At 39.0% G+C, this 23690-nt stretch overlaps 3 protein-coding genes across 3 annotated transcripts; 1 reads left to right on the top strand and 2 right to left on the bottom strand.

Annotated features, from left to right (window-relative positions):
* Positions 1 to 955: 955 nt before the first annotated feature.
* cotl1 (coactosin-like F-actin binding protein 1) lies at positions 956 to 6002 on the bottom strand. The gene is made up of 4 exons (XM_060878196.1): positions 5670 to 6002; positions 4972 to 5054; positions 2004 to 2161; positions 956 to 1889 (listed from the first exon to the last, which is right to left on the bottom strand). Exons 1-4 carry the CDS (start codon positions 5744 to 5746, stop codon positions 1779 to 1781), a joined length of 429 nt encoding a protein of 142 aa, XP_060734179.1. The 5' UTR covers positions 5747 to 6002; the 3' UTR covers positions 956 to 1778.
* A 2073-nt stretch (positions 6003 to 8075) lies between these two features.
* Positions 8076 to 11725, top strand: klhl36 (kelch-like family member 36). The gene is made up of 5 exons (XM_060878194.1): positions 8076 to 8264; positions 8612 to 8697; positions 9156 to 10229; positions 10680 to 10837; positions 10965 to 11725. Exons 1-5 carry the CDS (start codon positions 8243 to 8245, stop codon positions 11545 to 11547), a joined length of 1923 nt encoding a protein of 640 aa, XP_060734177.1. The 5' UTR covers positions 8076 to 8242; the 3' UTR covers positions 11548 to 11725.
* A 181-nt stretch (positions 11726 to 11906) lies between these two features.
* zgc:56622 (uncharacterized protein LOC326033 homolog) lies at positions 11907 to 17224 on the bottom strand. The gene is made up of 10 exons (XM_060878195.1): positions 16899 to 17224; positions 15323 to 15493; positions 14970 to 15086; positions 14466 to 14543; positions 14255 to 14371; positions 13962 to 14074; positions 13742 to 13829; positions 13564 to 13647; positions 12270 to 12352; positions 11907 to 12156 (listed from the first exon to the last, which is right to left on the bottom strand). Exons 1-10 carry the CDS (start codon positions 16986 to 16988, stop codon positions 12123 to 12125), a joined length of 975 nt encoding a protein of 324 aa, XP_060734178.1. The 5' UTR covers positions 16989 to 17224; the 3' UTR covers positions 11907 to 12122.
* Positions 17225 to 23690: the final 6466 nt, after the last annotated feature.

Genomic DNA, 23690 nt, shown 5'->3' with positions numbered 1-23690 from the left:
CAGTCTGGAATATATGCTATGACGCAGCAAGACTAGCCCAAGGTTGTGTGTGGAACTGTTGAATCAGTACACAGCTTGAGAAACTGTGGCAAGAGACTAATCAATCCCCAGTAGTCATTAATCGCATTAATGTTGTCCCGGCAGACACAGAGGAACACCTGTCCCACCCCTAAACACAAGTGTGTCTCATGTACACTACACAGTTACTCACACTCATTCACCTTCCTGATAAAATTAGGCAAACGTCATCTTCAGCAATGTATACACTTGTGGGCTGTTTTTTTTTTGTTCTTTTTTACCCTCAAAGACAGAGAACTATTGCTAAAGCCTTTCCGGGCTGCTCTGTTTTGACGTTTTCCAGCCAGTTCACACAATCCAAACACTGAACAAATACATAACATTGTATGGGAAAAAGAGTAAAATGCTTGTCTTCATGTCATCGCCTACTCCATTCTTTTGTTCTCTCTTGTCTATACAGAGTGTCTTAAAAACAGCCTACAAGAGGCTTATAGATTGGAAATGAAGTAATTATGCAGTCAAGTTCACATCTGTTAGACCAAATGGTTGATGGGCCATGCAAAGAGCAAAAAGGGGAGGTGGGGGAGGAGTGAAAAAAAATCAGACCGTGATTAAAAAAGGGAGCTAGTGGATAGAGGGATAGAGGAAAGGGGAGGGGTGGATATTGACAGGCGTTGAAGCAGAGCAGCTTGGCTCAAGCCTGTGATTGGCTAGTAGTCTGGCAGCACTGTTGACCATGATGACCCATGAGACTCCCCTAAAGTCCCCAGGGCAGTTAATGTGGAGTGGAATCGCACTGTGAAGAGCAGCTTGCATTACATAAGCCAGATTTTCGACCACAACAGGCTCACAATCAGCCTATCCAAAAGACACCAGAGACATCACTCAAGCCAGTTAACAGTTCAGATAACAGTGCAAATAATTGTGATACAACACATTTTTGAAAAAAAAAAAATCTTTTATTTTGAAATGATTCATAGAGTTTGTGCACATGACATGTTTTCTTTCTTTGTTGACATCTTCCAGTTTGAAACAAAAAATTGCTGCATAATATTTTGAATGACTACAAATTAAGAAAAACTGAATTAATTTCAATTTAAATGACTAAAAGAAAGGCTACACCAGAGAAATTACTGCTCCACAGTCAGGCTGAGCAACAACACCACAGCCTGCACATTGAATCTGCTAGCAGGTAAATAAGGTGTCTGAAATCCCAAAAATCACCTGGAGCAGAGTGAGTCACAGTGCAGCGTCTGCAAACATACAGACTCGTACACGTTTAGACAAACGCATACATCAAGTGATGCACCTCTCTCCATGGGAGATTAAGGCCGTAAACACAGTGGTCTGTATTTAGATATGGAATAACAATGACAAAAACAATGTGGAAGAAACCCAGGAGTTGAATGAAACTTCATTGTTCAAGAATGTTACTTTGTCAGGTCCAATCAAGAACAAAAAGATCCTCTTTGACTCAAACTCCAGTTATAGATGTTATACTAAACACAAAAAACAAGGTCTGCACTCAAGATGAGTGTGAGATGATGCACAGTACAGCAGATAAACCAATCATGACCACATTGGAAGAAGGACAGAAACGTGTGCTCGTGCGCTTGCGTGTGTGTGTGTGTGTGTGTGCGTGTGTATGTGTGTGTGTGTGTGTGAGTAGGTGTTTAAGGAGGGTGTGAGATGAAAAGTTTACCCTACTCTTTCACCCAGTTTTGATGACATCCCCCCATCCCATTCCTATCTGCTAGAATCTATTCTGCCTGAGCATCATAGTTGGCACCACCAGCCTTCTTCAGCTCGTTTCGGATGTAGTCTTCTTCCAGCTCCCGAATATCGCTCACCATGAACTCTTTAGCAAAATTCTGCATAGAGAATAGAAGGTCATGTCGATTTTCACAGAAGACCTGATACATCTTAGTGATTATCATTAAGTTAAACAAACCGCTAAGTACAGTAAAAACTGATCTGAGACGCACCTGACAGACGTCTTTCACCAGCGTTTTGTCCGTGCTGATCTTAGCCCTCTGAAGTCCACTCACATTCTCCCCGATCCAGGTGATGAGGGTGAATTTAGCCCGTTTGCTCATGGCATCTCCTGTTGTGATCCTCACAAAACCAAACAGACGGGAGTCGTCTGGAACAGACAGCAGACATTAAGAAATGGGACTATTCACTTGGTTGGAATATTTGAATAGGGATAGTGTCTCCTTATTTATGACCCTGAAATATAAAGAGCAGAAGAATGTCCTGGAGGAGGAGCCACAGGTGAAACTGATAAGAAATCTTGTGTAAACAAAGGAAGAGGCAAAGGAACAGTTTATATCTTAGAAATGTAACAAGTGTGAACACGTACACACTGCTGTCTGACAAATCCCAGATATGCATCCAATTCTATCAAGGGTGAGACTAGTATTCATGTCAAGGGACTGAAATGAAGAGAGGAATTAGGACTAAACTCTATATTCTTGGCCCTAATAAGGCTAACCTTTTTTTTTGTGTGTGTGCTTTTTTAGGAAGTACTAAGTCAGTTTCTTGATTTTTAAGGATTTCTGGACCACAATTTTCATCAGAGCAGCTTTTGACCCAGATCTGATTTGATCAATGTATTACTGGCTAGCATATTTCCTAATAGTACAATATTTTTTGAAAATTTGTATAATAATAAGGTATAACAGAATCAGCATCACATTGCCTGACCTTGGGTAAGATTTTCCCCTGCAATGGCATTGCAGTGGCTCTGAAAAAAAGGGCTTGCACTTTTCAAACAAAGTTAAAAACACAAATTCGAATTTGTTTGTGCTAGAGCACAGCGCTACGTCAGCTGATGTCACTACACATACACTCTGCCTTACTGAAGACAGCCAATGTCCATTTGAGCAATCTGTAAATTAGAAATTGATGTTTACTGTGTGAAATGTTGATATTTAATTGATCAATTTAACTTTTAAAAAACAAGTGCACCCTTTTTTCTGCCTTTCTAGGAGTTACTAGGAGAAAAGCAGACTCTCTAGAACTACTAAAGGTTTGATCTAGAGACGTACTATAATACTTCCCTGTCAAAGCTATCTAAAGAATATCTAATATATCATACTGACACAGGGCCTGTAACAGCTAGTGTTACTACCTCAGGTTAAATTCCTACAAATATGCTGAAATAAAGAATAAGCATGTTCAAGTCTTATCAGCTTGTCATTAATGATTGTTCCTGTTATGAGTCATTCTGATGAGAAAATAAGAAAATTACACCGGCAACACAGCCCACTGTGGTATATCAGATATTAAGCAATGTTGTTCGTTAACTGGATTTAATGTATAAATTATTTAAAGTATAATAGTAATCATCATCACTGGTGTTCTTCCATGATAGCCAAGTTATTAACCTGAAAACATGAGAATAATTTGCACTGTAGTCATGCTGCAAAAAGGAATCAGGTCCAGGAAGCGACATATAAACCAATAACTAATCTGGATAATCATTAATAATAACTATAATAAAATGAAAGACGTGAAAGTATTTCCTAGAATGATTTTTCTCTGATTATCTTTGTCCTTATTTAGAGCTTTCCCACTTTTACTTCCTTTTGAAATGCCACATTTTTGTAGTGCTCTTCCTTTTCAAGGTCCAGTCAGCTTAAATGCTGACATTGCACAAGCCAAAACTTAAACCAACTCTGCAACTATGTTGATGCAGCAAAAAGAGAAATATAGTGGTTTAAAAACCTTCTTAGTTCCCCATAATGCTCAGTGTCTAAAGGTGGGAATGATAGTCACATGACTTATAAACCTCTAATAGTTCATGCACAAAATGGAATCTAAGATTGAACCAGAAACAAAATCAGCACACGTAGCCCAGATCAACTCATGACACTGCAGATAATCAAAATTTTTAACTTTCTTAACTTATCAAGTCAAAGGTCTAAAAACTAAACATCCAGCTCAGCAACTAATCAACAGCAATCTATAAGACTATTACCCACCCCCCAGGCTGACTGTCTTTCCCCACTTTAAGTGAAAGTTTAACTAAACAAATCAGTGTTTGAAATCCAGTTTTGATACTGAGTCATTGGGACCATCAGATGGTCCACATTATTTGTTTTGTTCCAGCTCACAGTCCTCCTGATCCATGTGTTCCTCATTATTCGGATATATCTGAACAAAACAATGGATGGAAATTCCCTAAGACTGGGATCGGAATTCCAGCAATAATGTATTTAAAGTATGTAAATGACCAGAATGGACCGGTCATTGTATAAATTAAGGAAATCTAATGGGGCCAGGGTGATATGCAGCACCTGCACATTACTGCAAGTCTCTTTATAGAGAAACACACCACACCCTAATCCACATCAGCATAGCAATGAGGAGTGACATTGTTATCCAAATCCCACTTGGCTCCATTTCAGTTAATCAGTGCCCTGATACACACAGGGTCCATCAGCCATTATTTCATACCTTAAACTGCACTGATATAACAGTAAATTATTTATTCTAGGCAGTACAATGTAGTCATGAGAGATTTTAGATACATGAGGAATATAAGCTTTTATTTTTCTTCAGTTTCTTTTCCAGTTTCTTTTACGTTTACAGTAACAGCTGGCTTTTGTAATAATTGATAGGCTAGATATCCATATAAGGTAACCTGTAGTGAACCGATTCACTTCCGTGTAGTCAGCACTCTACACAAAACTCATGTGATATCCATTCAGGAAAGCAAAGTCAATAACACAGAAAATAATAAAATAAAATAAAATAAAGCAATCACAAATGATGCAGTTTTATGTAGTTTCAGTTCGCTTCATAACTAGGAACAGAATGAAATGAAAACAGGAAAAATAAAAATAAAACAAGCAACATTCATCAGTTCAGATGAGTTTTAGCTACAACACTATAGGACCAAATCTTAGAATAAATACTCAAACTAACATTAACTGAACCATAGCTTACCTGTACATTGGCTTTTGAATTCTTCATAATCCGTCCCATGTCCTGCTGGCACAATTGTTGCCCCATCATACTTAAAGGCTGCCCTTAGTTCAAGAAACGGAAGCAACACATGTAAATACACAAACCAGAAGCAAAAATATCTGACAAAATATCAGCTTTATCTCTAACTAGTGCAGCAAAATACTTAACAGCAAACACTTAATACAGAGTTGCTGAATAAACACCTCCAGTGTTTATATGAGCCTTGGCACAAATGAATACTTAGAGGGAATTATGTAGCACAGAGTGAGTCTTAACCAACCCTGGGTTTAGGTGTGAACACAATTATGCTTTCATAGATTTTAATGATCAGGCTATGTGAGGTGAAGGATTTAATTGTGAAATGTCAGTTTGGTAAATGTCTTCTGTTACTCTCAGAAACAAACAGGCACTTTTTCTGGTTACAAGGTTGGCACCATTAAGGGTGCATGGTTTGTACCATGTGTTTTATCCTTTCCATAGGAAAGTGCATGGGATGTATCTTTAATTGGCTTTTGGAATAGTGGTTTCCAATTCCTTTTACAATAGGTAAAAGAAACATGTTAAAGGTACCAACAATGGCCGATTAATGATCCCACTCCAGGTAGAATGTGCTGCGCGAGAGAATATTCTAATGAATGAATGAATGAATGAATGAATGAATGAATGATGTGGCTTACCAGCTTATATCTGTGTTATCATCCCGGACCAGGTTGTACGCGTCCCTGCAAGCATCTTTGTCGATCCGTGTTGCCATTTTCTTGCTTTTAAAAAAAGTAAGGAAGGAAAAAAACAAGCTATAATAGAAGGAAAGTCTTGAGGGAACGGCTGGGTAAAATCCAGGACAGGTTGATGCGTCAGGAGGGGAGACAGGACAGGAGAGACGATGCTGGCAGTGTTGCGCTATGGGGATTCTCCTCTATCTCAGCAGCACACTCCTCTCTCTACACCACTCATTTCCTACTGGCTCTTCCTGGGCGTTGGTGATCTTTGTCAGTCATGCTGGTGTCGAAATGGATGTGTTTCCGTGTGCAGCAGGACTCACCTCCTCCTAATGGCCAACTAAGGGATTTAGAAGAATGAAAATCCACCCATTGTGTCAGATCTGTGTGCTACTGCGCCATCGTGTGGATCGCATGGCTCGGTTCATCCATTCATCTGAAAACAATACAGATCTGCAGTCAGGCAGCTTGGTGATGAACAATGGGGCTTTTAAACCGGTGCGTAAAACGTTCAGACTATACGCTTTACGCGGAGACGCACCAAAAATATTCGTTCAGTCGTTTAGTCGTCATTATTAAACGTTTGAAGGTAGATCCTGGTGTGATATGTCTTATAAAAAAACGTACAAACCACACACACACAAGCACTCACACACACACACACATACACACACATCTGCCTTGAAGCTGCAGAGAGAAGCAGTGCCTTGACTGCAAATACTAGAATCTTGTCATAATGCAGCAATGCCTTTGCCTCGCCAGCAAACCCCCTAAATCTTAAATCTTTTCTTTCTTTCTTTCTTTCTTTCTTTCTTTCTTTCTTTCTTTCTTTCTTTCTTTCTTTCTTTCTTTCTTTCTTTCTTAATTTTAGTACAATACCAATATCAGAATTCTGGCTATCAGCCAATACCTGATTCTGATCCTAACCTGACATCTTCTTATTCCTTGAGAGACTGTCTACAAGCTTTTTTTGTAGAGATTCGTGACACATCAGAGACACAATGGCAGCATGACCATATGGTATTTCTTATGTCCCACCTCTATTGTTGTGACACATCAAATGATGCAATAGCTAAATCTTTGACATGCTTATTAACTGCTTGCTAATCTTCTAAAATGACTCTACATACATGCATCATTAAAGGTAAACACATTTGAGGGTGAATTTATGGATATGGAGTTTTTATGGAATATTTTATGATTAACATTGTTTCTAAACTGGTGAATATGTCAGTTGAAAATTATTCTAATTCTGATTGAATTTCTGGTCAGTTTGACTTATACATTGACAAACAAAAGGCTGAAAATTGAACTTAAGCATGCAACACCCAGCCCCAGAGTCTCAAATTGTACTACAGCTCTCTGGGATGAACAAAAAGGGCTAAAAAGTTGTTTCAGGTCATTTGGACAAACTGTCCATGTTGTGTAAGAGCTCTTTACATCCCCTGACCTCTGATCTTATTATCCTACACCCAATGTGCATTCATCATTGATAGAGTCAGTACTCATGAAAGACTGTGACTTTTGATCACATCAAACAAAGCAACTGTTATCAGTAATGATCAATAATCATCAACAGAGAGTTTAATCATGAAGATAGTTTTCTTTATCTTGATGAACTTAGGTAACTTATTCAAGATGAACGGTTTGTATTGATCAAATAGGCCTTTTGTGATGAATTACATGTTAGCTCTGTTATTAAATCAGCTGAATGCTGTGGGTGAGAGGAACTGACAAGGAATAATAATAATAATAATAATAATAATAATAATAATAATAACTAAAACTTTAATCTTATATATATATATATATATATATATATAAAATATATATAAAAAATATATAAATATTAAAGTTTTATATATATATATATATATATATATATATATAAAATCATTATATATAAAAAGAAATAAATAATAAAAATATATAAAATATAAAAATAAATAAATAAATTTCTGGATATTTTTAAATTTCTGTCGACCCTGGATATTTATTTATTTGTTTGTTTGTTTGTTTAATTTATTTATTTACTTGAGCCGTGTTAAATCTCTTAATTATAAACATGAAATAATAAGTCATTGTCTAAAACCTGATCTTCTTTTTTAAACCTTGACCTTTTGATTAACATTTCGATTTAGAATGAATTCTGACAGACAACCATGATGGAATCATTCATCACAATTAAATCCAATTTAATTCGTGCTCAAAAACCAGGTTCTAAAACTAGGATTAAATCACACCTTGAAGGTATTTACAACGATTTTAAAACCGATTTATTAGGTACAAATGTAAAAGAGGGATACATTTTTAACGCTTCTTGTCTTTTATTTTGAAAAATAAGAGCTGAATGATGCCTGTAGGTCGTTGCTGAGGACTTCACGTTTCCTCGAGTTGTACGCAATAGAAATTGTTTGGAGACACTTAGATAGCCATTTGATAACATTGATTTTCACAGGAACAGGACGATGGAATGATGAAGTGATTCCTTCTTCTCACAGCTAACTGTCATCATTTCTGCTCAGAGAAACATGCAGCACTGCTCATCTCCAGGTCTCTATTCAGGCTAGCCTTTGTACTCCTTAGACTGGGGTTCAATTCAATATGGCCCTCTGTCCAAAATAAAGTTCACTACATAGTGTGCGAAAGGAATTGTTTATGTCTAATGTAGTGAATTAGTGTAGGGAGCAGGCAGAGATTTGGGATTCAGGCTCTTGGTCTGATGGTTTATTGATTAACCATTTAAACAGCTATTCTGGCTTGTCTTTAGATGTTACAGTGAGTAGTGGAAATAGTAAAGACACTTTTCTTATTGGGCATTATGACTTGTTGTATATACAGGATGTGTACACATGAAGTTTGAAAGTGTTTTGTAATTGTTGGCATATTTTTGGACATAGTATTAGAGGAAGGAGATGAAATGGAGGGTGTTAAGGAGAAGCACAATCGACTTTCTCGACCACACAGGATCAGCGAGAATTCAAAGGTATGTTTGATATTCATAATGCGCTCATAAGTGGTTTCACTCACTCTCACTCACCCATCTTCTACCGCTTATCCGAACTACCTCGGGTCACGGGGAGCCTGTGCCTATCTCAGGCGTCATCGGGCATCGAGGCAGGATACACCCTGGACGGAGTGCCAACCCATCGCAGGGCACACACACACTCTCATTCACTCACGCAATCACACACTACGGACAATTTTCCAGAGATACCAATCAACCTACCATGCATGTCTTTGGACCGGAGGAGGAAACCGGAGTACCCGGAGGAAACCCCCGAGGCACGGGGAGAACATGCAAACTCCACACACACAAAGCGGAGGCGGGAATCGAACCCCCAACTCTGGAGGTGTGAGGCGAACGTGCTAACCTAAGTGGTTTCATATGCTGTAAAATAGTGTATGACCAATTCTGTTGTTTTTTTTTTTCTCTTTTGCCAGGTGTATCGATGGGCTGACCAAGCCGTTTACCTTCTACAGGGTTTAAATGAGCAGCGAGAATGTGGTCAGTTGTGTGATGTGGTCTTGGTGGCGAATGGGCAGCGGGTTCACGCCCACCGTGCCCTGCTCGCCGTCTCCAGCCCGTACTTCCAGGCCATGTTCACCCTTGGTATGAGAGAGGAGCGGCAAGATGAGGTGGAGCTTGTAGGTGCCTCGTATGTGGGGGTTAAGGCGGTTGTGGACTTCCTCTATAGTGGCGAGTTGTCCTTGGATGGTGGAAACGTTGACTACGTGCTGGAGACGGCTCACATGCTGCAGGTTTGGCAGGCTGTCGATTTCTGTTGTCAGTATCTGGAGAAAGAGGTCAATGAGGACAACTATCTGTACCTTCAGGACCTGGCGATGCTTTACAGTTTGGAGCGTCTGGACACCTTCATAGACCGCTTTGTTCTGGAGCGATTCAGCACTCTCTCCTTCATGCCAAAGTTCTTGAAAGATGTGGGATTATCCAAACTCCGTTCTTACTTAGCCAGTGAAGATGTGCAGCATGAGAGTGAGCAGACCCTCCTTCAGGTGGCCCTCCAGTGGCTCAGCCAAAAGCCTGAGCGCTTGCCATTTGCCCACGAGCTCCTTTGCCATGTCCGCTTGGCCCTGATTGCACCTGTGGAGTTGGCGGAGCATGTCCTGCCTGCTGTACGCTCTTTAATGCCACCGGATTCAGGCTGCCAAGCTCTGGTGGAGGAAGCACTTGGTTACCATGCTCATGTCAGTGCTCAGCCTGTACTACAGACTGCACAGTCAGCCCTGAGAGGAGGAGTGGAGCGCTTGTTGCTGGTTGGAGGAGAGGTGTATGAGCGTGGTGAAGAGCTTAGCACTGATGTGAACTGGCTAGATGAAGAAGCAGGAGTGTGGGTTGTAGAGACACAGCTACCCGCTCAGAGGAGCCACCACTGTGTTGCAGTTCTGGGAGGATTCATTTTTATCGCTGGGGGGAGTTCGTCACGGGATAACTGGGGAGACGCTGCAAGTAACATACTCTACCGATATGACCCACGTAACAACACATGGTTCAAGGTAAATAGTTTTACCAATTATTAAGGTGTGGTAGACCTTCTCAATTTTTATATTAATTTTCTGAACGCTCACGGTTGAATACAGGCTTTAATAAAAAAAAAAAAAAAACAGGGCTCTGTAAACAAGATAAATACAAATGAAGTAGACCACCAACATCCAATTAATCAGGACAAGGAAGAGTCTCTGTTTTCATGTCAACTCAGAACTTTCCCCTATCATTAAGGGGTTCTAGTTTATGCTTTGTGTGGATGTGGTGGTGGTGTGTTTTGGGTGACTTTGATTTTGAAGTTATTTCTGTTGACTATAACAGATAATTAAAGAGAGGGCATTAACATTATTCATGAAACTTGCTGTAACTTGTAGTGTAAGCTTGTAAGCCACAACTTATCGTAGTGTCTAGCTATAGCATGGTGCCGTTGTTCCTAAATCTTGCCACTTCTCTTGCTGCAGGGTGCCAACATGAACCAACGGCGAGTTGATTTCTATCTCGGAACCATGGGAGATTGTGTGATTGCTGTCGGGGGACGCAATGAAAGTGGCGCACTATCATCTGTTGAGGTCTATCATCCTGTGGAGGATTACTGGACCTATGTAGCTGGGCTTCCAAGGTGTTACGTCTTTTTTTTATTGCAAACTTAGGCTTACTAAATAGAAGAGAATTACAGACATAGTTTGTTTGCCACTGTTATACTTTTGTACAAGTCTAATTCCAATTTTGATGACTCCTTCCTTTAGGTTAACTTATGGCCATGCTGGCACAACACACAAAGGTGTAGTGTACATCTCAGGAGGCCATGACTATCAGATCGGACCTTATCGACGTGACATGCTCAGTTATGACCCGGGTGCCGGGGGCGCATGGGTAGAGAGGCAGGCTATGCCTCTTGCTCGTGGCTGGCACTGCATGGCATCGCTGCATGACCGAATCTATGTAATTGGTGGCAGTGATGACCGTGAGGACAGCATGGAGCGTTTTGATGTGCTAGAAGTAGAAGCCTTTGACCCACACACTGAGCAGTGGAGCAGGGTCGCCCCACTGTGCTACCCAAACAGCGAAGCAGCTGTTGCTGTATGGGATGGAAAGATCTACGTTATGGGAGGCTATACCTGGGAGCACATGGACTTCTCAGAAAACACTCAGGTGTTCAATCCAGAGAAGGGCCAGTGGGTGATGGGACCCAACCTACCAAGGTACATTGCTGGAGCCTCTGCGTGTGTGTGTACAGTCCGAGCTCGAAAGTCCTGCAGCACTGAGCAGAACAGGACAGGAGGGAAAGAGAAAGACAAGCAAAACACAAGTCAAGGACAAGACAGATGAATGGAAGTGCAAAAAAAAAATGGTTCAGTAATGTGCCCTGATGGGGCAGTTATTCTCCCAACATGCAGGTAACAGCACCAAGGGTGCAGGCCCTTATCAGACACCAGTACTTGCTTATGGAAGCCGGAATTGGACTGACTAAGTTTGGAATTGCTGATTACTAAAGGTTGATGTTACAGATGCTTCTTCGGTCTTTTATTATTCAGGGTGATTCTATGTGTAGGAATAATCTGCAGTGTCACTCAGTTTTGTGCTGAAGCGGTTTGCTCCATGGCTTGGTTATGTGAAATGTTTGCATTTGCATTTCTCAATAATAACAGATTATCATGAGCAATCACTTTCATTATTAGATGAAAACATTCAGAATGTGGCATTGGTTTATTGGTTCTCTTTGAGGCTCAGTTTAGCACAGTGTGTGTTACAATCACAGTCAAGTTTGGCACTAACACTCTTGATTGAGTATTTTAAATCAGACGATTTGTTGTAGTCGAAATGCATTTGTTTAAAATTTTCATCTGATCAGAAGAAAGATGAAACACGTCTCTCTTTCTCATGCATACAGGATTAATGACATTTCACTTAAAAGGGTAGTAAGGATGAGATTCCAACCTGTGGGGCAAAAGAAATAGATTGTTAACAAGTTAACATGTATTTGTTTTTGGCTGCTCTTTTAAAGCTGTTGTTTGATGAGACGTGTGAGTGAGACGAGTGTTTTCTCTTACTCTTCTATAATGCAGGCCTTCCAGCCACGATTCAGAGACTTGAGTGCCCTCATATCCTCCAAGTCCAGGCAGAAATCAAAGATCTGCAAATATACACCAGGACATTATTATAGACATTATGGAAATGTCTCCATTTTAAAATACTTCTTCTCTGGACCAGCCTGCAGGTCACTTGTGCACAAATAAAACTGAAGTGTAAGGGGCTTTTTACACCCGGTCACTTCATGTGTTTTCTCTGATCTGATAGCTATCTGATTTGTTAAAACTGTTCCATTTACATTAGGCCACATAAATGCGTCTCGGCGAATCGGACATCAATCCGATCTTTCCACTCCTGCCCAAAATGCAAATATATTTTACCTCATTTCTGGGGTAATTGAAATGGAACACACTTTGGTGTATGCGGTTTTCAGAATGCAATCAAAAAGAAGACGAAAAAACTTGTTACGACGGTTATGCTACAAAAAACAGCATTTACATTTATTTGTTTCTGGCGCGATGCACGACTCGTGAGTCACTTGCGAGTGACGTACTTCCATTTGGGAGGAGTATAGCGCTGACGTATGTGGCTTGAACAACCACATTCATTTACACCTGTCCAGTTTCATCTGAAACGCGTCCCAGACCACCTCCTGAAGTGGTTTGAACCATCGGATTTATATCCGTCTCGAAAACGTTTCGGAGGGCATTTACACCTGGTCTTTTTACGATCGGATAGCTATCGGATCACAGAAAACGCATGATGGACATAACCAGGTGTAAAAACCCACTAAGTTGGTTAAGTTCCAACTTTGTATACTAACACTGAATCCAAAACTGGGTCCCAGATTTCCTAATCTCCTCCTCCTACAAACATTAGTGTTCCCACGCAAATTCAGGAGATTTTGTGCTGGAAAAATAATTAAACAAATTGATTTGCCTAGTCAGGAACTGACTCCCAATTCAGGAAAGAATTATAACTAGTAAGTTAAAGTAAAATGTGATTGTTTTTAAAACTATATTCCCTAAGCTAATGGTCTGAATGATAATCCTCCAGGTAATCATACTGTATACAGCCAGTGGCCTATAACTACATATTTCATATTGACCCTTTGACCATTTTTATTTCTCTTGACGTTGTCCTTTTAATACATGCAGTTTAAGAAATATGGGGAAATCATTATTTTCAGTTGCATTCATCAACGGGTACATGAAAATACATCATTAACACTGCTTCATTAACACTCGTATTCCAATCCATTTGGCATTAATAAATACAGAGAATATGTAGGCTGAATTTGGAGGGATGGATTACCTTTGTGTTCTCCAGAATATGGTTGGATTTAACGCTCTTTGGAATCACTGCAATATTCTGTTCAATGTGATACCTCAGCAAAATCTGCAGTATATCCAAGATTCAAGATTTTTAATGCCATATGCACATACAAAGAAATCATGTATCTGTTGTAGCTTTGTGAGCGAGGATGTATGACCTGTGCCGGAGTCCGTCTGTGTTTTGCAGCGATTTCCCTAACCACAGGGTCCTCTAGAAGCTTTTCAGGATCTTTGTCTCCTCTAAGACTGCAAAATTGAGAGAAATTTAGATTACTTCAGAACCAGGAGAATAAATCTAACATAAATATGATCATTCTTTTTTTAGCAATTCATATCCAATGACTAAACCAAATTACTGATGAGTCAATATGAACTCACAACTCTTTGCTTCTTCCTGGTGACCCAAAGGGACTGTAGGCTGTGAGCGCAATGTTTTTCGCTTTACAATATTCAATAAGATCAGACTGTACAAAGTAAGGATGAAGCTCTACCTGAAGATAAAAAGATTCTGCATGCAATTATCACTCAAGCTGGCTAATCCACCATTATCACAGTTATTCTATGCATAATTATTTCAGTTATTAACCTATTTGTCTAAATGGATTTAACCTAAAATTGAGTTTAATCAGTAAATCATAAAACGTGGATCTGGTCATCTTTTCGAATGTTACCTGATTGACAGCTGGTGGGATTTTAGCCACAGACAGCAGCCTTTCTAGTTGTTGGATTGAGAAGTTGGACACACCAATACTTTTTACTTTCCCAGAGGCCTTGAGCGCTTCCATCCCCTGCCGTGTACAGTACATACAAACAGTAAAGCTACACTAAATCTCAAAAACCTTGTGGTATGTGTTTTCTTAGAGCCTAGCATTCTTTCCTTACCTTCCACACGTCCACATAATCAATGTCTGAGGTGAGCATCTTTCCATCCTTCATTGGAAAAAGCTCGTTATCAACTTTCTATGGAAAAGAAAATAACAGAATTAGTGGCTGGTATTGAAGATGAAAACATGATAGTGATAATATTTGATTCTTTCATTAACCAGCAATGAATATAATGCGTGTACGAGTAGATGATCGTTTGTATCAGATTTGATGGTAAAACTGTGTGGCTTCCATTTATCAGTGCTCATAATCTTAAGAACACAATTTCTGCAGTAAAGCCCGGTGGTGGTAGCACCAAGCTGTGAGTTACCCTATTGCCCTCCTTAGCCGGTTACTGATTTTTCTGTTGGATGGCCTCTTCTCGGCAGTGTCCTTTTTGTGCCTTATTCTTCCCATTGCTTTATAATGAATTCAATTGTGTTCTGCTGGAACTTCATAGTAACAGTAATAATACTTTTGAAATGCCATAATTTCTTTGACTGAATATAGTTTTATTATAACCTGTAGTCCCACAGGAAAGTGCACCAGATACAGGTCCAGGTACTCGAGTTGCAGGTCACTGATGGATTTATTCAGACACAGAGGGATGTCCTTAGGGGCATGATGAGTTCCCCACAACTGCAGAAATCAAACCATTAGTTTGTCTACTGAGGTTAGGCAATTATGCACAATTAGTACACAAGAATGGCTCAAGGAGATACCAAGTAGCAACAAGTATTTATGCCACATCAGCATGCAGGGTTGTGTTGAAGGTGGTTGTGCTATGTGATGATTTCTCAAACAATTATCTGTTTTATTCACTCCAGAGTATTCGTTTACAGCAGCTACAGAAGATTTAGCTTGCACACACTCACCTTACTCACAATGAACATGTCCTGGCGCTTTATGATGCCCTGTTGCATTTTGGAATGGATTGCCTTGCCCAGCTCCACCTCATTATCATAACTGTAAGCTGTGTCCAGGTGACGATAACCAGCAGCTATAGCCGTCTCTGCTGCACCTTGACACAGTTCTTCACTTGTTTTCTGTTGACCATGTAATAAAACAGTAACGAACTGCCAGTTTCACTATACATGCTGATAAGAAATATGTCTTATATTACACACTCCTATCAAGAGGTTTTTTTTAAAACTCTAATTTGGGGTCAAAGGTTGTTTTTACAGGAGTCACTCCCGTTGTTTTCATAAATCACACCAGAGACACCCTGCTAGAAAACAGGTTCACCAAAGGTTCTGTAGAGATTTCAGGCTTTTTATCTTCTTAAAGAAATTCTACTTGCAATCCACTCTAACAGAGAATCCCTCTGTTGTATGGCACATTTATGGGTTTCTTTAGAGGGCTAAAATATCTTTAAATAATGAATTTAGGTTTCACTAGTGAAAAAATACCTTCTTACTTTTCTCTCCCTTGTTCTTATGTTATGCCTCTAACAGAGTATATGGAGTGTTTCTACAGTACTACAGTCCAGCCTACTGTTCTGACTCTAACAACATTTAATCACTTTAACAACCTTTGAATGATTTCCTGTAATAAACACTGAATTGTTTACTATGAGCACCTTATTGTGTCTTCCTTTACAGTATCCTTATCATTTAGTACTAATATGACACACATTTTTGTAACAATCTGAAAACAATGGTAATTGAAAATCCCTATCAAACTACTGTATACTATAAACTACTATCACAGACCAGGAGCAACACATTAAAAGTAATTAGTGCCATCCTTAAGTGCAATTAAACTACCATCAGTACATCTCAGGAGGGCCAATATATTATATTAAACTACCATCTTACACTTCTAGAAAAACATGAAAAAATCCAATAGGGAAAGCATATTCTATTATTTATGTATCATCACTGACAGGAATCTTCTTTAATTTCTAATAATATTTTTACAGCATGGTTACAGAGTCTGATCCTCCTTTATTTTACTCATGATAAACTAAAAAAGTTCTAAGATTGCGTTGTCCATCCAACCGCATAGAAAACAGAGGAAGTAATCTTGAACACTCAGCTATCTCCATGTCATCCGGTGTGCAACTACCTAAGATAAATACGACATAGCCAGCTGTCTTATTGAAAGTTAGTTTCATTGTTGTAAAATGAGATAAATCAACACCGTGGTTTTTATTTTGCAAGGCCTGCTCACACTTATTTAGTAATAGGTGCAGTTTTTTCCATGCAACATAAATGTTACTGAATCTCTCAAATTTAGCTGCCTCATTTTTATCCTGAATTATTTAATGTTGATTCATTGAGGTCCACAAATTTTCGGAATCAGAGCATGAGTCAGGATTTGGTTAAATCCTGCATAAGCAATTCCATAGCAGTTACAAAGATCATCTATGTACTTCAATGTAATAATTGTAACTATGTATAAGACCTCCTTTCTGCATGTACATTAGAGAAATGTAATGTGTATGTTTACCTTTCCCTTCCATGTCCCCAAGCCCAGCAGTGGCATCCAGTTGCCATCATTTAGCTCAATCTTCCTGGGTTGTTCACTAGCTTCTTCCATGTGGGAATAATTTGAATAAGAAGTGAATAAGTTGCTTTGTCCTGCAGTTTGTTCAAGCTAATTTATTTTCTGTTTTCCACTCTACCGCGTTTTTGCTTTCCTTCTCTCCTTTCCACTGCTGTTTGCCACTTACTTTATCTAGACAGTTAATCATTCAACTCTCTCTCTCTCCCTGTCTGTGTGTGTGTTTACCACTTTACCACTATTGTGCATGTATGCACTTCAGCCTGTTGGCAAAACTGAGGAAAGTGACCTTAACAGTTGCACCCATGTGACACTCTCCCATTTCCTCTGGAACAGTGTGAAAATCAGGAAGTGAACTTATTCCCTTTTCTGGGTTTATTCTGTAAAATAAAGCCTCTCGCTCTCTCTCTCTCTCGTCTCTGCCTCGTTTTACAGTGCGTGTTAATGTTTACTGTGTAGATGACAATATGAAGCGGAGCTATCCATCTGGCCATGAAAAGAGAAAAAAAAAACAAAATGAGAGTGAAATGCAAGAACAGCCATCAGGTAAACCTGTGTTCACTTCAAGTTTGATGTCAGCAAGAGCAAATTTCAGTAAAGTTAAGTTGATGTGATTCTGTCTCTAGTCTCTATCTGACTAGTTAAATTAGCTGTGCAGTGCTACCAGTGCAAGTGTGAATGTGTGGCAAAGGGTTTACATGGCTCACGGGTCAGGTAGGAGGGCCCCTTAGCAGAATTTTGCTTAGGGCCCCAGGGAGGTCAGGATCGGCTCTGGTGGCTATGGTGATAATCAACTCAAAACACCTGCAAAGGTTTCCTGAGCCATCAATTATATAAATAATTATGAATTATTTTTTAATAATTGTCTTTATTTATACCACACAAGAGAAAATAAAAAAAGAAATTCATAAATTGTTAATATTTATGTCTGAGCATCATAAATCTTATAATGCCGTATAAACTGATAATAAGTGAATCTCAAGGTACGATTTTACTATTACATGTTCAAGTTCATTCTCACAAGTGATTGCAGCATGGTGATCAATTGATTAGTTTACAGATGAGACTTTGGAGCTAAAGCACCTTTAGGAAGAAATTTTAAGTTTTAAGTTTTAAATTTTTAATTTTAAGATTTTAAGTACTATTAATTCTGTATAAGGGCGAAACACTATTAAAAAGCTGGTGTGGTCAGATAGGCAGAAGGGTTTAGATTACCAGGTTGTTTTCCCTGTCTACAACACATTTTTTAAAAACACAAATTTTTAGATTATGCATTATAAAAAAAGTTGGCAGTGCTAGAATTTGCAATACAGACTATCGCATATATTTTGTGGTGAAAACACAGAAACGTACAAAAAAAATCAGTAGCCAAATGTTTAATTAACAATTTAATAGCAAACTGGGTTTGCTTCTATAGTCTTACTGTCCAGAATGGCTGGGACTATTCCCTACCTGGACACTAGGGGGACATTCTGGCAGTTGTCCTGTCTTGTGCCATTTGCTTTTGTTTTTGTTTTGTGTCTCACCTGTCTTTGCCCTGACCTATCCTTAATCCGTTCCCGCCTCTGTACACCTGTTCCTTGTGTTTAAATGATTGTTCTCTTTATTTTTACCAGTTGTATTGTGTCTGTTTTTAGATGAGCCCTTGTCTCTTGTTTCTTGTCCTTGGCTTGCTGTCTTTGGTTTGTTGTTGTTTCTGTGTTTTTTTTAAAAGGACGTGGCTTGGCTCCCCCCCGGGTCGGCTGTGAACGTGGCTTGGCTGCCTCCACTCGGCTGTGGACGTGGCTCGGCTGCCCCCGCTAGGCTGTGGACGTTGCTCGGCTGCCCCCACTCGGCTAAGGACGTGGCTCAGCTGCCCCCACTCGGCTGTGGACGTGGCTCAGCTGTGGATGTGACTCGGCTGTGGACGTGGCTCAGCTGCCCCCGCTCATCTGTGGATGTTGGGCAGCTATCCCCGCTCGGCTGTGGATGTGGCTCGGCTGTGGATGTGGCTCAGTTGTGGATGTGGCTCGGCTGTGGACGTGGCTCAGCTGCCCCCGCTCATCTGTGGATGTTGGACAGCTATCCCCGCTCCGCTGTGGATGTGGCTCAGTTGTGGATGTGGCTCGGCTGTGGACGTGGCTCAGCTGCCCCCGCTTGGCTGTGGACATTGCTCAGCTATTCCCGCTCAGCTGTGGACATGGCTTAGCTGTGGATGTGGCTCAGTTGTGGACGTGGCTCGGCTACCCCCGCTCGGCTGTGGACGTGGCTCAGCTGCCCCCGCTCAGCTGTGGATGTTGGTCAGCTATCCCTGCTCGGCTGTGGATGTGGCTCGGCTGTGGATGTGACTCGGCTGTGGACGTGGCTCAGCTGCTCCCGCTCAGCTGTGGAGGTGGCTCGGCTCCCCCCAGCCTTTCATTATTTTTTTCCCTTAATAAAACCCTTTTAAGTTATCCCTGCATATGGGCCTGTATTTTATCCAGGAAGACCCCCCGTCCCTGATACTTACTGTCAAATAAGTGACATTACTGTACATAAGATATATTTTCAGTTAATTTTTGGTAAAATGCTGGCAGCTGTGGTTGTCTGAGATGTAGTTTTACACAGTATTGTTGTACTCTATAAACAGAATTATTGTACTCTTATTTATCTTACCGTGAAATAAATATTATCTGCAAAGTAACACCAATAAAAATCCAGGTTTGTGTGTGGTTATTTTTTTTTTATTTCTTTTAAAAGAAGAAAGCAGAGGAAAAATGAAGAGGCCTTTTAAGTCTGATACCTGCCTCTTTGTCAAACCTGTGAGAGTGAGAAAATAATCACTACACATGTTACTCTAATGTTGTAAAGATCTTCCTAATTTATCTCATACAACTTAAATCTCATACAATAGAGATGTGAATAGAGGTTTTTCATCTCTTTAAAAAACATGGCACCATACAAAAAAACTTCACAGGCACCATGTTAATATTATATCAAATATAATAAAATCAAAGATACTGAAGATGTCATGCTGAGAGTTTAATGGTAGACGTATTCTGATAACCTAAACATCAGTTCTCCACACACACACACACACACACACACACACACGCTCCATTTCCCCTTTCAGCTCTATTACTGCTAAGTATCTAAAAGCTTTTTCTGTGTTTTGTTTTTAAAGTACACAGACTGAAATTTTCTTTCTTTGTGTAGTTCTTAGATCAGACAGCAGAGAGCAGCAGAGTTCTATAATGTTAGAAAGGTTCCATCATTCCAACTTACTACCCTACATCAGTCAAACCCTACATTATTAACAAGTGGCAAAAACAAATACAATAGTGCTAAGTAATATTTATCCTAAGGCATGAGAGTATAAATAGAGTATCAGGAGCAACTGGGGGAACATCTAAAACCCCACATAGACACTAACCACAGCTCAGGACTGAACCCCAGATCCTGGGGCAGTGAGGTGCTGACACTATTGTGCTTGCTGATTCACTGTGCTGCACAGTGTGAGCAAAAGTTATTGTAGTTAATAAATATTTATTTCTGTTTGGAACTGCATATATGGTATAATCTATGACTAAGCAGGGGTGTGTGTGAGTGTGTGTGTGTGTGTGTGTGTGTGTGTGTTTGGGGGGGGGGGGGGGTCTTAACTGTTAGAAACCAGGTTTTTGAGGAGAAAAAAATCACAATATTGTGTTAACGTTATTCTTAAGACATCACTTATTATCAGTTTTCTTCATTATTATATTTATTTTGCTCATTCTCATAAGGCTTTGCCATTTCTGCAGTGTAGGTTAGCTTTAACAAAACCCAAGACTTCTTTATATATTTAAGATATTGATTTGGGGTTAAATAACAAAAATGTAATGAATGACAATAAATAGTTCAGTAACAATTTATACATTTTGTGTCCATAGTTATTTAGACTTCATTTAGATCACAGTGCTCTAACATTTATGGTAAGATTTTATTTACTGTAAATGACTGTTACTATTTAATACTGAAAAATCATATAAAGGATATACAAGAGGATAAAAAAATGTGTTTAACTCTTTTTTATACAATGGTGGGGTTACAAATATGTTTTACAGAGATCTCAAAGATACCTCGGAATCTCTGACATCATTGAGGGTTTAAAGACAAGTGTTTGCGCTCATCAATCTGTTCAGAGAATTTCATGTTATGCAGGATAAAGGGTTTGTTGTATGAAAGTTAAGATCCAACAACAGCACTCATAGCTTCCAGTCAGTTTGTAATGCAATGGTGAGACATGGGCTTCTCTAAAACAAACCAGGATCATGTACATACACAAAAGAAACTACTACATTCTCCAAGTGATACGTGCAAGATTTACATAAGAAAGTTTGATTGTCCATATAAAATGCACAGAATAGATGCCAAGTATATATAATAGTAATGGGGTCGCATGGCCTAAGCTCATCTCCATCTTGCTGTAATAAAAAGACATTAATAAAATGGTTGCATCCACATCAGATTTCTTTTAACAAATGGTTTAAGGTGGATAATTTTGGACATTTGTGCAAACAAGCTCAACAATACCATCAGTTAGTACAGAATAGAATGAAATATCGCTGATGATGTGATTACTCAAACTAAAGCGCTGTCTAGTGACTATTTTTGTGAATTTGAGGTAATATTTTAAAGCCTGACTTATAGGTAACACATCATCAACATTGAGTGAGAAATACAGCCTAATAAGCTATAATGAATGAGAATGCAGTGGATTATTTGGTCTATCATTGGACCGATGTTATGCCATTGACTTCAGAATCTAGACTAAGCTAATACTGTATTTATATTTGGTTTTCAAAGTAGGGCATTGTGGCAATAAAAAAGAGAACTCAGGAATATGCTTTCATGCTATAATGTCATTTCTCAGCTCTAATAGTTTATTGTTAAACTTTTGATAAATATTCAGCCTTATCCCAACCATATCATATATCATGACCAGTCATCACTAGTGCATGGAGTATTTGTTTTTCTCAGTCCTCATTAATCCTCATTCAAACCAATTGAAGTGGATTTCACTGTCTACTACATGTTCCCTTTTGTAGCTTGTTCATGGAGCATGGTCCAGGTCATTGCTGTCTTGGCTACGAGGTCTGTAATGGTGTGCACAGAATTCCCTGATCCTTTCGCATGCTTCCACCATCATTTCCTCAGGAACTGTCACCACAATCTGGAAAAGGTTTGGGTATTCAAATGCCTGAAGATGAAAGTATGATTGCTGTATAAAAAAAAAAAACATATATAACCAAAAGAATAAGAGAAAAATCACTTTCTAATACTTTATGAGTGTTATTTCTAAATCTTTTGCAGAGTTTTATCCAAGCAATGCCATTTGCTATTTAGCTGCCTCATTTTTAGCCTGTCACATTCTCTTGGCATGGAAGTGATCAGTCTTTGCCACTGCTGAGGTGGTATGGAAGCCCAGGTTTCTTTGACAATGGCTCATCTGCATTTTTTGGTCTCTTGCTTCTTATTTTCTTCTTGACAATACCAGATTCTCTATGGGGTTCAGGTCTGGTGAGTTTGCTGGTCAGACAAGTACACTAACACCATGGTCATTTAACCAACTTTTGGTGCTTTTGGCAGTGTGGGCAGGTGCCAAATCCTGATAAAAAATGAAAAAGCTGGTCAGCAGAAGGAAGCATGAAGTGCTCTAAAATCTCTTGGTAAACGAGTGCAGTAACTTTGTTTTTCAAAATAACACAGTGGACCAACACCAGCAGATGACATGGCATGCCAAATCATCACAGACTGTGGAAACTTAACACTGGACTACAAGCAACTTGGGTTATGAGCTTCTCCACCCTTCCTCCAGACTCTAGGACCTTGGTTTCCAAATGAAATACAAAACGTGCTCTCATCTGAAAATAGTATACTACAAATGCACCTCCTACTGATGTATTGCCAAGCCTTTGCAAGGGCTTTTTCAGATCTTTGTGTGGGAAGGTTTCTAATTTTAACAAATGATATGGTCTGACTGTAGTATGCATCACCCCAAAAGACAAAAAAAAGTCACTTTATGGTCATTATTTTCATAAATATAATTGATTGATTATTAGTTATACAAAGATTACAATTGTTGTTATTTTTCTTGTTAAGAACAACTTCTTTTTTAACACTTTTGCAAGCCTTCATGCCAAATTAGAAGAATGTTATTTTATAGTGTTAGGAGAGTTTTGTGCATCATTAAATCATTTGTTGTGTTTTTTGTTTTTTTTTTGTTTTTTGTTTGTTTTTTTACAGTATCTTGCAGTCAATTAATAAATGAAATATATATTGTATCTATGAATCAAACTTAAATACATCACTGTCATAGTAATGATGTATAATCAATTTTAATCAATTCTATTGATTTTTAATAATATATTTATTTAATTTACTGTAGATTACAGAGAATTCATTCATTCATCCAACACTGGTAACCACTTGAGTAGTTTTTTAATTAATTGTTCGTTTATGTATTTCTTGCTGTTGAAGAACATATTTATTGATTTTAATAGAGATTAAAATCAAATTAATATTTACCCCTTATATTGACATTTCTGCAAAAGAAAAACCTATATTTCAAATGCTTATTTATGGTCATGTATAATGCTGCATAAAAAGTAGATTATATTAAGAAATATATATGAAATATTTTTAAATTAAATAACAAGATTAATCAGATGATAATAAGGAGGTTATTTCTGTGAGTGGAACTAATCATCTTTGTCATTTTTATTACCCGGCCCACTTTAATGG

This window comes from Tachysurus vachellii, chromosome 9 (assembly GCF_030014155.1).
Source record: "Tachysurus vachellii isolate PV-2020 chromosome 9, HZAU_Pvac_v1, whole genome shotgun sequence".
Taxonomy (NCBI): Eukaryota; Metazoa; Chordata; class Actinopteri; order Siluriformes; family Bagridae; genus Tachysurus; species Tachysurus vachellii.
The sequence above is the reverse complement of the archived record's forward strand: the minus strand, read 5'-3'. Positions and strand labels throughout refer to the sequence as shown.